At 34.7% G+C, this 17,365-nt stretch overlaps 1 protein-coding gene across 1 annotated transcript in view; it reads left to right on the top strand.

Moving 5' to 3' along the window:
• The window catches only part of ITGAV (integrin subunit alpha V), a 103,019-nt gene that overhangs the window by 70,242 nt on the left and 15,412 nt on the right, over positions 1 to 17,365 (top strand). The window contains exons 14-20 of the mRNA XM_059166830.1: positions 1,040 to 1,085; positions 2,473 to 2,580; positions 4,483 to 4,541; positions 6,088 to 6,242; positions 14,680 to 14,817; positions 16,225 to 16,292; positions 16,940 to 17,087. Of these exons, the coding sequence (XP_059022813.1) occupies positions 1,040 to 1,085; positions 2,473 to 2,580; positions 4,483 to 4,541; positions 6,088 to 6,242; positions 14,680 to 14,817; positions 16,225 to 16,292; positions 16,940 to 17,087 (722 nt within the window). The remainder of the gene's footprint in view (positions 1 to 1,039; positions 1,086 to 2,472; positions 2,581 to 4,482; positions 4,542 to 6,087; positions 6,243 to 14,679; positions 14,818 to 16,224; positions 16,293 to 16,939; positions 17,088 to 17,365) is intronic.

Below are 17,365 nucleotides of genomic sequence, written 5' to 3'. Positions count from 1 at the left end.
AATTATAATCCCACTTCTTCCAAAGGAAGGTTTTACAACTTTTTTAAGTGCTCACCAGAGTGAGTGATCATTTCCCCACATTTGTGCCTACACTGAGGGTCATCTATTGTTTTTTTAAAAATAACTTTAAACTGTATGATCGGTGGAAAATGTTACTTTGTTCTACTTTATCATTTTTAATTTTTAGGGAGGGTAAACATTTTAATTTATTTTGTATATATTTGCTTTCATGAATTTCTTTTTACTTTTTTTTGCTTTGTTCTTATTGAGATGATGTTTTTTTCTTTTTTTTTCCTTTTTTTTTTTTTTTTTTAAATTTGTGGCAGTGCCTTCAATATTGAAGATTCTAACTCCTTAATATATATTTATTTTTTAGTTTGCCATATTTGGTTTTTGTGCATAAAAAAGTTCTTCATTTTTATCTGATCCAATCTACCGATCTTTATGGTTTCCCATGTATTTTTTTTTTGCTTAGAAAGGGTTTCCCCAGGTTTACATTGGATATACTATGAGATAGGGCTCTTACTTCATTTTTTTGTAATCGTGAACCTGTTGTTACTAGCTGCATTTAGAAATTAATGCATTTTATTCTTGTTAATTCGAATGCTATCTGCTACTATTCTAAGTATTCTACATATATGTAATACGCTTTTTGGTTTTGTTTTTAAACAGTGAAAAAATTTATAATGAGATTTATATATATAATGAATCTTATAGTGAAATTGTAAAATCCACAGGCACATATAAAACTTTTTCCTCTGAGAGGTATACGTATTTGGGTGATATGCATTTCCTTATTGTAGAAGTATCCATCTACCCAGATGAAAGATTAGTTTTATGATGAGTGTTTGCCATTTGATATTCTGTTTAGAGTTTTGATATGTTTTCGCCTTTTAGATATTATCTGACAACCATTTAATGAAGAATAGTTTTGAAACTATGTGTAAATCTTTATTGTATGCACTGAAAGTTTTATAGAACAGTATGTGAATAAAAAAGCCAATATTGTTATTTACATGTTTTTCTACTCTCTTTTAAGACTTAATTGTAGGAGCTTTTGGTGTAGATAGAGCTGTATTATACAGGTGAGCATGTTTCCATATCGTGTAATATAGGAATAATCTCAATTATTTGACAATTTTATAGTTAAGTCCAGTGTTTGAATTTCAGTTTAATTTTCTTCAAGTAATGATAAAATTTGTTTGTTCTTTTTAGTTGTATTGCTGCAGGCAGGTAGCATTTATATAAGGAAATCCCGAAGTGTAGAGAAAGGTGTAGATTTTTTAATTTAGGAAAGCATTCAGATTTTTCCGTCTTTATTCTTTAAATTGTATTAAAGAATATTCTCCTGCATTTTAAATCTCTTTAAAATTTATATGAGCTTATATTTTCTTCTAAAGAGGCAAGAAATTAACTTGATGTTTATGCTACAGCATTCTATGACCACAAGGGCAGTATGTAATGGCTCCCCAAATCAGTATTTTTATTATTAGAGCAATACCTATAAATCTATATAACCTGTATTTCTCAGCTTCATCCATGTTCCTGGATATTCTCTATATTTAATCAATTCTCCATGCTTTAGGCTACCATGTGGCATCCCAAGTAGATTAAGGTGTTTACACTTCCATGGGATGTGTTTATGTATGCCAGGATAATGAACATTAATTCTACATAATGGAATTTATGTTGGCTATCTTGGCACCACCTGTGTATTCATATAGATTCCAGGATTTATCATGATTGAGATTGGCACTCTGATATGAAGCCTACCCGATTTTTATGCAGGGTTTAAGTCTGTTCCTCTGAACTTTGGAAAACTATTTATTTTATCATTTCAGGTTTTAAAATTGTTATCAAAGAATTAATAATGCATGTAGTAAAAGCTGACATAGTACAGAAAGGGTATAGACAAAAAAAACATACTTTATCTCATGTCAGTTACTAGTTTATAAGTATATCCTACCAGAAATATTCTGTGCATTAAAAAATTATGGGTATGTGTCTGTGTGTGTGTGTTTGCATGCATCTTTTGTACATCGTGGGGTTTTTTCTCTCTCATATAAAAATTGTATCTTGGATATATCTTAGGAATCATCTCATATCCACACAGATGGATTTATGTTGCTCATTTCCTCTACTATATTGCGTTGCATTAGATAGATGCCCCATGACGTTTTAGCCATTCTGCTGTGGTAGACTCCGTTCAGATAGGTTGGCCAGTTGTTCCTCTTTGCCTGAGAACTGAGGGATTTATCAGGTCATGGGACTTTCAGTGCTAAAATCAGCACTGTCCCTGGCAAACTGGAATAGTTTGTTGTTCTGTGTTTAGGTTGTTTTATTCTTTTTGCTATTATAAACAATGCTTTAATAAGCATTGTGCTTATATATACTGTGAATGTAAACCTAAAATGCTTAGGTCAGTCTAACATTTCAAATAACATTCTTTTTCTTTTTTTTTTTTTTAACCAGGGCCAGACCAGTTATAACTGTAAATGCTGGCCTTGAAGTATACCCTAGCATTTTAAATCAAGATAATAAAACCTGCCCACTGCCTGGGACAGATCTCAAAGTTTCATGGTAAGGGCGTTAGTTTCATAATAGTTATTATTGTGATTATTTATGTAGTCATTGTCAAAACAATTGAAAATAAGCTAAAATATTGCTTAAACAGTTTCTGTGAGTATACTCTCTTTTCATAGATTGAATTATGGAAATAATTGTTTCAAAGGAGATACGTAGAAGGCTCTAGAAATACGGTACAAACTAGTATGAACTTAATTTTAAATAAATGATGCATGCTCAATCAATATATTCAAAAAGGAGAAAAAGCTAGTAAGATCGCAGAACTGATTTATATATACTTTTAAACAGGCCCATGAACATTTTAGTTTTCAAAAGATAGATCTTTTCCAGCTGTAATATCTGCAAATAGTTGTATGAAAAATATTATATATATTAAATCTTTATTATAAATGATATATTACTAGTATAATGTACTTGTTCTTCTACTTCCCTTACTAGTTTCTAAAGAAAACTAATTTTTTTGGTAAGTTTAATGTCTGAATTCTTCTCTAGCCCAGTGTTTCTCAAGTCTCCTTTATTTGCTTTTTTGTTTTTTGCTACGTTATATATTTTTTGCTATATTTTCATTCTACCTGTATTTATAATTTTTTTAAGCTTTTTTTTTTTTTTTTTAAAGTAACCTCCATGCTCTGCGTGGAGCCCAATGTGGGGCTTACGCTCATGACCCTGATACCAAGACCTGAGCTGAGATCAAGGGTTGGATGCTTAACTGACTAAGCCACCCAGGCATCCCTAAAGTTTATTTTTTCTTTAAATTGATCATGTTTTACTTAAAAGTGTTCAAAAATAAGATAAAAAAAACCCAGTACTTTTCTTATACATGTCAAAATACGTATTAAATTAAGAAAAATCTTGATCCATTTACTACTAAAATACCATGAGTACCCTACTTTGGAGGACACTGTTCTTTATGTTCCTTGGTTACACAGAAAAATCAGAGAACTTCTGACAAATGCAGGGTAGAATGATTGGAAGCTGAAAAAATTTTACTTCAGAAGAGCTAATGAAAAAAATATTTTTCCTGATTTTTTTTGAATTATTACACTCATTAAAAACATTTTTCAAAATTTTATTTCTTTCATTGGATTGCATTAAAAATTTGGTAACATTTTGTCTTAATTTACATTGATTAGCAGTGAAGTTGTTTTCAGATTTTGGCTTTTTAAGTTTTATTGTCTTTCTTCTTTTCACTTACCCCGCATGCCCCTGTGAAGTTGCTAATAATACATTTTAAATTAAGCAAATAACCCAAAGGCTTTGAATACACTTAGCAGTAGCTTTCATATGTTTTTGATTATGGCACATAGTATGAAATATATTTTGTATCATAATCCACCAAAGACATGTATGTAATTAAAACAAAGTTCCATGAAATCTTACCCTTCAATTTTATTTATTTGATTTATTTTTTTTAAGATGGTGGCTAACCCATCCTATTAAACTAATTTCATGACCCATTAATAAACCTATTCATGACCCATTAGTAAATCGTGAAAGGCACTGTTCTATAGGAGCTTTCTAATTAAAGGAAACTTTGGTAGGATTTTTTCGAAAGTGAGATGTTATTTTAAATCTGGTCAGTCATTTCCCTCATTGGAGTTTATCAGTATGTTCTCTAAATATGAGAGAAAGTTAGGAGATTCATTTCTTTCTCTTTGTCTTTTTTTTTCCCATCAAGGTACCATGAAAGTAAATGTGCTTGAATTACTAAAGCATGAGTTAGGTTATTCTGTGTAGTTTCATGTTTCGGGAATAATATTAAAACATGAGGCAAGATATAAAAGGCTTTACTATATATATATAAACTGTGTATTAGAAATGTGATATTTGGGGATGATATTCAAAAATGTCTGAACTGGATTATAGGATTTTGTATATATTTTTATTTTTCTACAGTTTTAATGTCAAGTTCTGCTTAAAGGCAGATGGCAAAGGAGCACTTCCCACGAAACTTAGTAAGTGTTCTACGGAAAAATTATATAATGATTCTACATCTATAGCACTCAGAAAATATTTTAAGATATTTTAATAATTAGCACAAATACCTGTTATTGTTGTTCTTTGTTTGACTTTTTATGGTTAAAGATACTTAACAATGCATCATAATTACCTTGTTGACTTTTAAGTTAGTTCAAATAGAATACATATTTATTAATTGACATTGTGAACAAAGTAGCCACTGAATGGTAAATATGGACTTACGAGAGTTAAACAATTACCAACGAGAGATAAATGAACTCTAAGGGAAATGGGTATCATTGTTTATAAATAGATGATGTACAGAAGAGTTGCTATTTTATGTCTTAGAGAAGCCACCAGCAATCTCAGGAGTAAGGGTGCTTTAGAAATGGTGGAAGAAGAAGTCTGGGCCACTAAATTTAACCCACATGGCAAACTCCTAACCTGACTTCTCCTTTCCAAAAAATGGTTTATGTGGTCCAGAAAGCAGGGTAGGAGAACTAAGTGATTGTTGCCAAGATTTGTCATTACATTAGTGACAGTGTTGAGAAGTAACAATAAAGCAGGGAAAGAGGAATGAATCTTTGGGGTATGTGGTTGTGCATGAAAATTCACATATAGGAGCAAGGCAAGGCATCTCTGGAAGATGGCTTTTCAGTAGAGACCTGAAGGAAATGAAGGAGCTAGGGGATGTCTGGAGGAGTATTTTGCACAGAGGAAATGGCAGTTTCAAGAGGCCTGAGATAGGAGTATGGTTAGTGTGTTTGAGAAACACAAGGAAGACAGTGTGGGTGGGTGGGTGGAACAGAACTGGAAGCAAGGTAACCTTTGTTCTCACCCAATTTGACCTGAAGTTCAACATTTAGAGAAACCTATAAAGTTGGTTTTCGAGGTTTGCGCTCTCCACTTTGAAGAAACCATTTAAAGAAGAACTAAATCTTAGCGGGAAGTCACCCTAATAACAACTGTGCTTCAGACTATTGGTTGTACATTCGTTTTAAGATTGTTCTTGATCCAGTCAACTTCGGCTACCTGCTTCGTGAGGGACATATTTGTCTGACAATCTGATATGGCAGCTTCATTAGAAGTAGCAGGTGATGAAAACTGTGTATTCATCATAGTGTCTAATGAAATGGTACCAGTACATATTACTAAATATTTCTTAATCTCATCCACAAGAAATTGCTGCTACTCGCATTAATGGTGGAAGTCTCAGTTCACATACGTTTCATGCTCTGAACTTCTTCTTCTCAGCGTAAATTAAAAGAAAAAATTTTCTTTTTCATCTGATAGTACTATCATTATCTGTTATCTGGATTAATATATGGTATTACTTTGGGGGTCATTGGATTGATTACTCTTAAATATTAGTTCAGAATTAATGCGTTGTAATCTCACTACATTGTATGACATTTTTAGTGAATTACAGGGAAATTACTTCTTAAGAAATAAATATCTCTGCTTACATGACAACTCTAGGTATCTAGGACAGATAAGTGTCCATAAAGATTATGTTAGTTATAAATCCTTTGGTTTGTATAGACTTCCAGGTGGAGCTTCTTTTGGATAAGCTTAAGCAAAAAGGAGCAATTCGACGAGCTCTATTTCTCCATAACCGGTCGCCAGGTCACTCTAAGAACATGACCATTTCAAGGGGGGGACAGATGCAGTGTGAGGAACTAATAGCATATCTGCGGGTAAGAGATACTTTTTTGCTTCATTATCTTTTACTTTTTACTATTTTTTTAAAAATCTAAATGATTTTCACTTTGTATAAAGTTTTTGGTATTAAATCAAAAAGGAAACACGGAAAAATACACTTGAGAAAATTTGGCTTTTTAAAGTATCAAGCCTGATACTTAATGGATTTTTACTGCTGGCAAACTGGATATTCCAAATGACTGTTCTACAGTAATGCTGCTGAATAAATTATTATAAACATATTTCTTAAAAATCACTAGATTCTCAAAACATAAAAGAAGTCTCCAGGGTCCAAAAAAATAAGCACTCAGTTAAAAAACTACATTGGCAAAATTTGATCTGTGGTATGTGAATATGTGAGCCAGAGTGGCGGGGGTAAGGATGAGCAGTAATTGCCCCAGATGAAACCAATTTTGAGCCTGCAAAGGCTTGAGGTATTGGAATTATCAGTTGCAAAATACGAATTTTTATAAAACGTTTAAAGTAAGAATAAAACTTTTAAAAAAATTTGAAAACATCAGTGAAGATTTGGAAGACAACATAATTAACAACCTCAATTTAACAGACCTATATAGAATACAAAAATTGACCATATATAGGTCACAAAGGAAGTCTAAACAAATTTCAAAAAGTTGGAATCATAGAAATATAGTGTTTGATCATGGTATGGTTTTTAGAAAGCAATAAAAAAAGATAAATGGGAATTGGGAATTGTGGTTTTAAATAACTTATGGATCAAAAAGATCATTATGGAAATTTACTTAGAAATGAATCATAATGAGGTGCTTGGGTGGCTCAGTGGGTTACGCTCTGCCTTCGGCTCAGGTTGTGATCTCAAGGTCCTGAGATTGAGTCCTGCACTAGGCTCTCTGCTCAGTAGCAGCCTGCTTCCTCCCTCTGCCTCTGCCTGCCTCTCAGTCTACTTGTGATCTCTTTGTCTCTGTCAAATAAACAAATAAAATCTTAAAAAAAAGAAAAGAAATGAATCATAATGAAAATTCTGCTTATCAAAATGTGTGGGATGTCACAGAAGCAGAAAATAAAGAAACTGTATAGCCTTAAATTCTATTTAACTCAAATGAAATATTGATCAAGAAAAAATTGAGGGAAAACAAAACCAAAAAAATTTAACTCCACAGAATAAGGAATTAAAAAGGGACATAGCTACAGGTAAAGAAGAGTTTACAGTAATAGAATATTATAATAACCTTGTGCTGAGACATAGAAAAGCTTAGACAAAACAAGGATATTCTTAGAAAATCATAACACAACTGCCAGAAGAAGAAATAGAAAACCTGAATAATCCATTAACCTTATAAATCATTTTAAAAATTGAGTTGACAGTTAAAAATCTTTACAAAAAGGAAACACAAATCCCAAATGGTTTTATAGGTGATATCTACCAAACCAAGAAGAACAAGACATTCCAATATTAAGCTCTTTGAAGGAATAGAAGAATAGAAAGTACATGCAACTTAATTCTGTGAAGTTAGTATAATTGATATCCAGAATGTAGGTATCATTGTGGAGGATAGTCCCAGCAAGAATTTCATGCCAGTGTTTCAGACAGACATAGATATAAAATTACTAAATTAAATATAAGCAAACTAAATCCTAGCCGTTTCTAAGAAAAGATAAAATAAGTAGACCTACTTTGATTTGTTCTAGGGTGGGTTAGCTTAAAAATATAGAAATATAACTTAACACATGAATAGACTGAAGAAAAACATGAATGTCTTAAATATAGGAAAAGCTTTTGATTAAATTAAATATTGAACAAGCTTCAAGGTAGAAGTTTTCCAAGATGGTTGGAGGAGTAGGAGACCTAAATTTTGTCCCAGGAATTCAGTTAGCTAGCTATCAAATCATTCTGAATACCTGTGAACTCAACCAGAGATCTAACAAAAGAATAGATGCAACTCTATAAGTAGAAAAGCAATCAGTTTCTGCAAAGTAGTAAGTGCAGAGAAGTGATTCTAAGGCGCTATTTGGGAAGATGAAATGTGTGTGGGGATGGTGGGGGAGCCTCTGTAAACCAGCACCGGTAAGTGACACAGCCCTGGAGCCCCAAATCAGAACTTTTAAAAGTTGCTCCAGTGAGGGACATCACTACCTTAAAGGAGCTCAGGTGGCAAAGCATGGTGGAATCCTAGGTGGGACATCCTAGGTGGAATCCTCTGGATCCCTGGAGTCACAGGAAGACCACAGGTGCCTGAGTGCAGCAGACTTCCCAGGCGTCAGAGGAGGGCAGCTGGCTGCAATCATCATGCCCAGAAGTGGGGTTATGGGGATACCATAAACTGTGAACCACAGCATGGTTAGGCAACCACTCCCTGAGCAAGGGCCCAGCAAGCACCAGAACCCCAGCAAAACCCACCTCCCTCCTTTGGGAGGAGCGGGAGGAGTGGTGCAGGTGGGTGCCATAGGAGTCTGCAGAGTTTGGAGACTCCAGACAGTCACTGAGATAGAAATGCTCAGTTACAGGCTAGGTAAGCTAGAGTGTGGACAGAGACCAGGGAGATAGGAGTGATTGCCTACTTTTCTCAGAGGGCACACTGAGTAGTTGGGAGTACAGGCTTTCAGCTCTGGGGCAGAGATTGGGAGGCTGCACTTTCATTTTCATCCTCTAAAGTGATGTGGAAAACCTTTAGGAAATTAAAGCCACATAGAGCAACCTGGAGCCATTTACTTAGTCTGATCCCTTGGCAAGGGCAGTGCCAGGCAAGTTCTGTCCCAGGCAAAGACACCTTGAGAATCAGAGTAACAGGTCCCTACCCAGAAGATTAGCAAAACATCCAGCTAAGATCAAGTTTAAGCAGATCACATAGAACTGCAAAACTCTAGCGCTAGGGGAAAAGAGTATATAGAATTCATGTTTTTTTTCTCATGATGTAGTCTTTCCATTTCAGTTTTTTTTTCCTCTTTCCTTTTCAACCAGTTTCTTACTTTATCAACTGTTTCTTTTAAACATACAATATGTTATTTGTTTCACAGGTACAGGTCTGTGATTCAGCAGTCTTACACAATTTATAGTACTCGTCATTCAAGTCCAGAAGGCACAGAGAGTCACCCAAAAATCAGTAAAAATAGATCAACATCTTAACATATAATAGTGAAGCTTGCAAATCTCAGAGACAAAGAGAAAAAGTCCTGAAAGCAGTTCAGGACAACCTTTACCTTAACCTACAATGGTAGAAACTTTAGATTGGCAACCAACCTATCCATGGAGACCTGGCAGGCTAGAAAGGACTGGCATGATATATTCAGGGTCCTAAATGAGAAAAAGATACAGCCAAGAATACTTTATCCAGCCAGGATGTCATTCAAAATAGGAGGAGAGAGAAAAAGCTTCCAGGACAAATAGCAATTAAAAGAATTTGTGATCACTAAACCACGCCTGCAAGAAATATTAAAGGGGATCCTCTAAGTGAAGAGAGAGCCCAAAGTAACATAGACCAGAAAGGAATAGAGACAATATACAGAAACAGTGACTTTACAGGGAATACAGTGGCACTAAATTTGTATCTGTCAGTAGTTACTCTGGTAGATGGGCTAAATGCCCCAATCAAAAGACACAGGGTATCAGATTGGATAAATAGGCAAGACCCATCCATATGCTGTCTGCAGGAGATGCATTTTAGACCCAAAGCACCTCCAGAATGATAGTGAGGGGGTGGAGAGCATTTATCATGCTAATGGACATCAAGAGAAGGCTAGGGTAGCAATCCTTATATCATACAAATTGGATTTTAAACCAAGATTGTAATAAGAGATGAGGAAAAACCATTATAATTAAAGGGTCTGTCCAACAAGAAGATCTAAAAATTATAAATAATGATTCCCCATTATATAAACCAATTAATACCAAAACTAAAGAAATACTTTGATACTATTACAATAATAGTAGAGGACTTTAATACCCCACTCACTGCAGTGGACAAATCATCTAAGCAGAAAATCAGCCAGGAAACAGGGGCTTTGAATGGCACACTGGACCAGGTGGACTTCACAGATATATTCAGAGCATTCCATCCTAAAGCAACAGAATACACATTCACCTTGAGTGCACATAGAACATTCTCCAGAATATGGGTCACAACTGATACCAAAAGATTGGAGTCATTCCCTGTGTATTTTCAAACCACAGTGCTTTGAAACTTGAACTCATTCACAAGAGGGAATTTGGAAAGAACTCAAATACATAGAGGCTAAAGAGCATCCTATTAAAAATGAATGGGTCAACCAGGAAATTAAAGAAGAATTTTAAAAAATTATGGAATTATTTAAAAAAAAAGGAAAGAAATGAAAATGAAAGCACAACTGTTCAAAATGAAACACAACAGTTCAAAATCTTTGGGATGCCACAAAAGCAGTCCTAAGAGGCAAGTATATAGAAATACAAGCCTTTCTCAAGAAGCAAGAAAGGTCTCAAACATACAACCTAAGCTTACACCTAAAGGAGCTGGAGAAAGAGCAGCGCATTAAGCCTAAACCCAGTAGAAGAGAATTAATAAAGGCTAGAGAAAAAAAAAATAAGTGAATTAGAAATTAGAAACCAAAGAGTGGTAGAACAGATCAACAAAACTAGGAGTTGATTCTTTGAAAGAATAAGTGAGATTGATAATCTCCTGGCCAGACTTACCAAAATGAAAAGATAAAGGACCCAAATAAAATCATGAATGAAGAAGGAGAGATCACAACTAACACCAAAGAAATAAAACAATTATAAGAACATATCATGAGCAACCATATGCCAACAAATTAAGCAATCTGGAAGACATGGATGCATTTCCAGAAATATATAAACTACCAAAACTGAAGCAAGAAGTAGAAAACCTGAACAGATGCACAGTCAGGAAGGAAATTGAAGTAGTAATCAAAAATCTCCTCTAACAAGAGTCCAGGACCAGATGGCTTCCTAAGGGAATTCTACCAAACATTTAAAGAGGAATTAATACCTATTCTTCTGAAGCTGTTTCAGAAAATAGCAATGGAAGGAAAACTTCCAGACTCTGTGAGGCCAGCATTACCTTGTTCCTTAAACCAGACCACAGCAAAAAGGAGAATTATAGACCAATATCTCTGATGAAAAATTCTCACCAAGATACTAGCCAGTAGGATCCAGCAGTACATTAAAAGGATTATTCACCACGACCAAGTGGGATTTATTGATGGGCTGCAAGGGTGGATTAGCATCCACAAATCAGTCAGTGTGATACATCACATAAATATAAGAAAGGACAAGAACCATATGATCTTCTTAATAGATTACACCTGATCAAAACTCTTCACAGTGTAGGGATAGAAGGAACATATATCAATATCATAAAAGCCATATACAAAAAGCACACAGAGAATATCATTCTCAATGGAGAAAAACTGACAGCTTTTCCCCTAAGGTCAGGAACATGGCAGGGATGTCCACTTTCACCACTGTTGATCAACACAGTACTTGAAGTCCTAGCCTCAAAAATCAGACAATAAAAAGACATAAAAGGCATTTAGTGGCAGAGAAGAAGTCAAACTCACAATCTTCGCAGGTGACATGATACTCTATGTGGAAAACTCAAAAGACTCCACCCTAAAATTGCTAGAACTCGTTTAGGAATTCAGCAAAATGGCAGGATATAAAATCAGTGCACAGAAATCAGTTGCATTTCTATATACTAACAATGAGCCAGAAGAAAGAGAATTTAAGGAGTCGATCCCATTTACAGATGGACCAGAAACTTTAAGATTACTGGAAATAAACCTACCCAAAGAGGCAAAGGATCTGTACTCAGAAGAATATAGAACACTCATGAGAGAAATTGAGAAAGACACAAAGAAATGGAAAAACATTCCATGCTCATAGAGTAGAAGAACATATATTGTTGTTAAAACGTCTATGCTACCTAGAGCAATCTATACAGTCAATGAAATTGCTATCAAAATACCATCAACTTTTTTCACAGAGCTGGAATAAATAATCCTAAAATTTGTATGGAACCAGAAAAGACCCTGATTAGCCAAAGGAATTGTTGACAAAAGAAAACCAAAGCTGGTGGCATCATAATCCTGGAGTTAAGCTCTATTACAAAGGTATAATCATTAAGACAGTATGATACTGGCACAAAAATGGACACCTAGATCAGTGGAACAGAATAAGAACCCAGAGAAGGACACTCAGCTCTATCGTCAACTGATCTTTGACAAAGCAGTAGAGAACATCCAGTGGGAAAAAGACAAGTCTCTTCAACAAATGGTGTTGGGAAAATTGGACAGCCATATGTCAGAGGAATGAAACTGGACCATTTCCTTATACCATACACAAAAATAGACTTAAAATGGATGAACAATCTCGATGTGAGACAGGAATCCATCAAAATCCTAGAGGAGAACACAGACAGCATCCTCTGTGACTTTGGTCCAGCAATTTCTTGCTAGATAGGAGTCCAAAGACAAGGGAAACAGGCAAAAATCGACTATTGGGACTTCATTAAGATAAAAAGCTTTCGCACAGCAAAGGAAACAGTTGACAAAGCCAAAAGATAGCCCTCTGAATGGGTGTAGATATTTGCAAATATCTTATCAGATAAAGGGCTAGTGTCCAGGATCTATAAAGAACTTAGTCAAACTCAGCACACAAAGAACAGATAATCTGATCAATAAATGGGCAGAAGACATGAACAGACACTTCTGTAAAGAAGACATCCATATGGCCAACTGACACACAAAAAAGTGCTCCACGTCACTCGGCATCAGGGAAATAAAAATAAAAACCCACAGTTAGATACCACCTCACACAGATCAGAATGGCTAAAATGAACAAGTCAGGAAATTACAGATGTTGGTGAGGATGTGGAGAAAAGGGAACCCTCTTATACTGTTGGTGGGAATGCAAGCTGGTGCAGCCACTCTGGAAAACAGAGTGGAGGTTCCTTAAAAAATTGAAAATTGAGCTATCCTGTAACCCAGCAATAGCACTAGTAGGTATCTACCCCAAGGATCCAAATGTAGTGATCTGAAGGGGCACCTGCACTGCAGTGTTTTATAGCAGCAGTGTTCTCAATAGCTAAAATGTGGAAAGAGCCCCATTGCCAATCGACAGATGGATGGTATATATATATGTGGTATATATATATGTGGTATATATATATATATATATATATATATATATATATATATATGGTATATATATACATCAGAATACTACTCAGGCATCAAAAATTGAAATCTTGCCATTTGGAATGACATGGATGGATCTAAATGGTATGCTAAGTGAAATAAGTCAGTCAGAGAAAGACAACTACCATATGATCTCACTGATATGCAGAATTTAAGAAACAAAACAGGGGATTATAGGAGAAGGGAGGGAAAAATAAGATGAAATCAGAGAGGGAGACAAACCGTAAGAAAGCTTTAATCATAGGTTTTCTGATGGGGGAGGGTAACTGGGTGGTAGACATTAAGAAGGGGATGTGAAGTAATGAGCACTAGGTATTATAGAAGACTGATGAATCACCAAACTCTACCTTTGAGACTAATAATATACTCTTTGTTAATTAATTTAAATTTTAAAAATGTAGAACAAGAAAAAATTTATATGAACAAATACCATCATCTTACAGTCAAACAAAGTCTGTCAGTACTTGTTTGTTGGTCATGATGTGAATTAATGGAATTACTGCTGATGGCAGTGTAAGTTGTAAAGACTTACGAAAATAATATGGTATGATTTTCTAGAGCTCAAAAATCTACTTGCCACTATGTAGAATTGTTTTGTTTTTGTTTTTGTTTTTGTAATAGCAAAAACAAAAAGCCCCAAACAATTCAAATAACCTTTGACAGGAAAATGAGTAATTATATTATGGGTTTAATATTTGATGAGATACTACTCAATAGTGAAAACTAACTTCAGCTATTTCCAACAGCATGGATGAATCTTAACAAGGGTCTTGAAGAGAAAGCAAATCACAAAAGAATACATATGACCTCTGTTTGAAATAACCTGGAAAAAAAAAGCAAATGAAAAATACAATTTTTAAGGACAAATATACAATATAGTGAAATACTGAAAACAGGGAAATGATGTACTTAAAATGTAGGATGGTGGTAACCTCTGAGAAGAAACGATAAGGGAACTCCTGGGTACCTTAAGCATTATTGGTAATATTCTAGTTATTTTGGTTGTGGAGCACCTGTTTTTTTAACACACCTTAAATATTTTTGTATGAATCAAGTTTCTATTATAAACAAAAACTAAGGGTTCTCACTGAATAATAAATCTTTTTGGGTACTCTTATTCTTACATAAGTGTAGTTTTTCAGAATTCTGGTAGAATTGGATCAGCGTTGTATATGGCTGGCTTTGTGTTTACACTTAGAAATTTCTCTAGATAGTTTGATGTCATAGATTGGTATTATCATTAATTAGGAGCTTTTTCGTTTCTAGGATGAATCCGAATTTAGAGACAAACTCACCCCAATTACCATTTTTATGGAGTACCGGTTGGATTACAGAACAGCTGCTGATGCGACAGGCTTGCAACCCATTCTTAACCAGTTCACTCCCGCCAACGTTAGTCGACAGGTACTATACTATCTCCACTTGTCGCTAATTTTATACTTTAATTTTTTTTAAGTCTTAAACTTCATCTTTTTAAATACCATAGGGGATTACTGTTTTTGATAAACAAATTTCATATCTATGTTTTCTTAGCTTTACATTTTAATTGTAAAAAATAGTATATGTGTACACATATGCAACCTCTTACATCTCTGTCATTTAATTAATTCATGTATTTTGTTTCATTCCAGGTAAATTGACAGTTAAGATCTGTGTCATGTAATTTTATTCTCTTCTGCATATCCCTTGTGACTTAGAAGAGGAATCTTTTCATTATTTTCCCCCTTTAAATCATTTTCTCTCTTCTTTTTGTCTGTGCCTGGGCTTGAAGCTTTTTGACTATTAACAATAGATGAGGAATGGCTTCTTTTTCTTCTTTCTTCTTTTAAAAATTTTTAGATTCCTTCATTTCATATTCTGCCCAGCCTCTTCTGCTACTTCCCACTATTTCTTTCTTTTGGATTTTCCATACTGCTCTAGCCTCCAGATCTAAAGGGAGAAAATACAGGTTTTTTTGTTTATTTCACCCGTCCTGGATTAGTTAATTTCAGTGCTTCTAGTCCCTTTTCCTTCATCTCCTTCCAAATGGCCATGAATATGCTGGACTCATTTTGTCCAGTTTCCGTTCCTTTTGGTGTGCCCATCAGAATTGCTTCCATGTGCCCATAGCTCCTTATTCTTTTACACTCTGCAGCCATATTTCCATGATGTTGACAGTGGCATAGTCTGCAACAAGAAATTCTGAAAGGGAAATTTGCTTTTCCCAAGATCATGCAACTTAGCTAGCAGCAGCAGGTTCATGCTGAATCCTCATTTCTTTTCTTCTTTTTTTTCCGAATCTTCATTTCTTTACTGTACTTTCTCTTCTGTATAGCACTTCATTCCAGAATCATAACAACTTAATTTGAGATAGAACTAAAATGTTCCAGCTAATTGTATTATATGCTGTGAGTGTTTTTCTTCTTTTTCATTCTTGACTAGCTACACTGACCTATTTAAAAATAAGCAGCCATGGGGCTCCTGGGCAGCTGTCGTTTGAGCATCCGACTCTTGATTTCAGCTAAGTCATGATCTCAGGGTACCTGGGATCAAGCTCTGTATTGGGCTCTGCGCTCAGTGGGAAGTCTGCTTGAGGATTCTTTCTCTGTCTCTCTCTCTTTCCCTAAAATAAATACATCTTTTTAAAAAAGCAGCCATGATATTTTTTACATTCAGGTATGCAAACAAGTTGATGAGTGTATATAAATATATGTGTGTTTATGTATATTCACATATACCTACATGTATATTGATATATATATTGATTTACACTGCATATGTGTCCTACCTTGGTATATTTTCATGCAGAAACAATAAAATGCTTTTTTCTAGGCCCATATTCTGCTTGACTGTGGTGAAGACAATGTCTGCAAACCCAAATTGGAAGTTTCTGTAGATAGGTAAGTTTTGCTCCAAACAGTAAACAGTAGAACAAGAAATTTCAATGGAAGAACACACTTTTCTGTTGAAAACAATAGTATATTTTAATGTGAACTAGTTATAAAGGAGGATAATTCATGATTTTCTGTAGTAGTAAAACTATCAGTATTGAACTTTGAAAAAATAAGCACTGTTTTCGCTGCTTGCCTAGGTTGACAAATCTATTTCCATACAGGATGAGCAGTGTTACAAAGTAATATCTCTTAAAGATATATTTCATTGTAGATACCCTGTTAACCACAGGAATCTGTTTAGTATTTTATGGTATATAAATTTTAAAGAATATTTTGAGAATCGTGACAGTGATTAATTCAGCTTTTAGAAAAAAATTCAGGGAATTAATAAGTACCTACAAAGAGATACAAAATTACTTCGATAGATATGACTGGTAGTGATATATTAGTGGCATTAATTCTTTTTTTCATGAAAGAAGCATTGGATTTGCATTCAGTGTGCTATTTCCAGTTTTCTTTTGAGCCATGAAATAGGCTTAAAATATCTTGAGACACTGAACATGTCAGTGCTATATATTTCTTTTGTTTCTTTGAACAGCTAAGCTCTCCCCGTGCAGTTTTTTTTCATTGTCTAGATTTGTATTAACTTGTAGTGATCAAAAGAAGATTTATATTGGGGACGACAATCCTCTGACATTGATTGTTAAGGCTCAGAATCAAGGAGAAGGTGCCTATGAAGCTGAGCTCATCGTTAACATCCCCCCGCAGGCTGATTTCATCGGGGTTGTCCGCAATAGTGAAGTAAGCACACTGCCTGTTTAAAAATTGAAACACACCCATAGATCTCATTAACATTAATGAGTTATTCGCCTATTTAGTGTAGTACAAGCTTAGCCATTCTACTTAAGGCTAAATTGCTAGGCAGTAGAGTGCCTGTCTTATATAATTCCTTTCAAGCCTAATACTTTGCATAATGCATTGATGGGACGTTTTTAGAATTGCTAGCTAAGTGCCTGAAACAAGGTCAGATAGATAAAGTGTCTTAGCCTGTCCATCAAATAATTTGTTAGGGGTAATAA

Source organism: Mustela lutreola, chromosome 3 (assembly GCF_030435805.1).
Source record: "Mustela lutreola isolate mMusLut2 chromosome 3, mMusLut2.pri, whole genome shotgun sequence".
In the NCBI taxonomy this organism is placed as follows: domain Eukaryota; kingdom Metazoa; phylum Chordata; class Mammalia; order Carnivora; family Mustelidae; genus Mustela; species Mustela lutreola.
The sequence above is the reverse complement of the archived record's forward strand: the minus strand, read 5'-3'. Positions and strand labels throughout refer to the sequence as shown.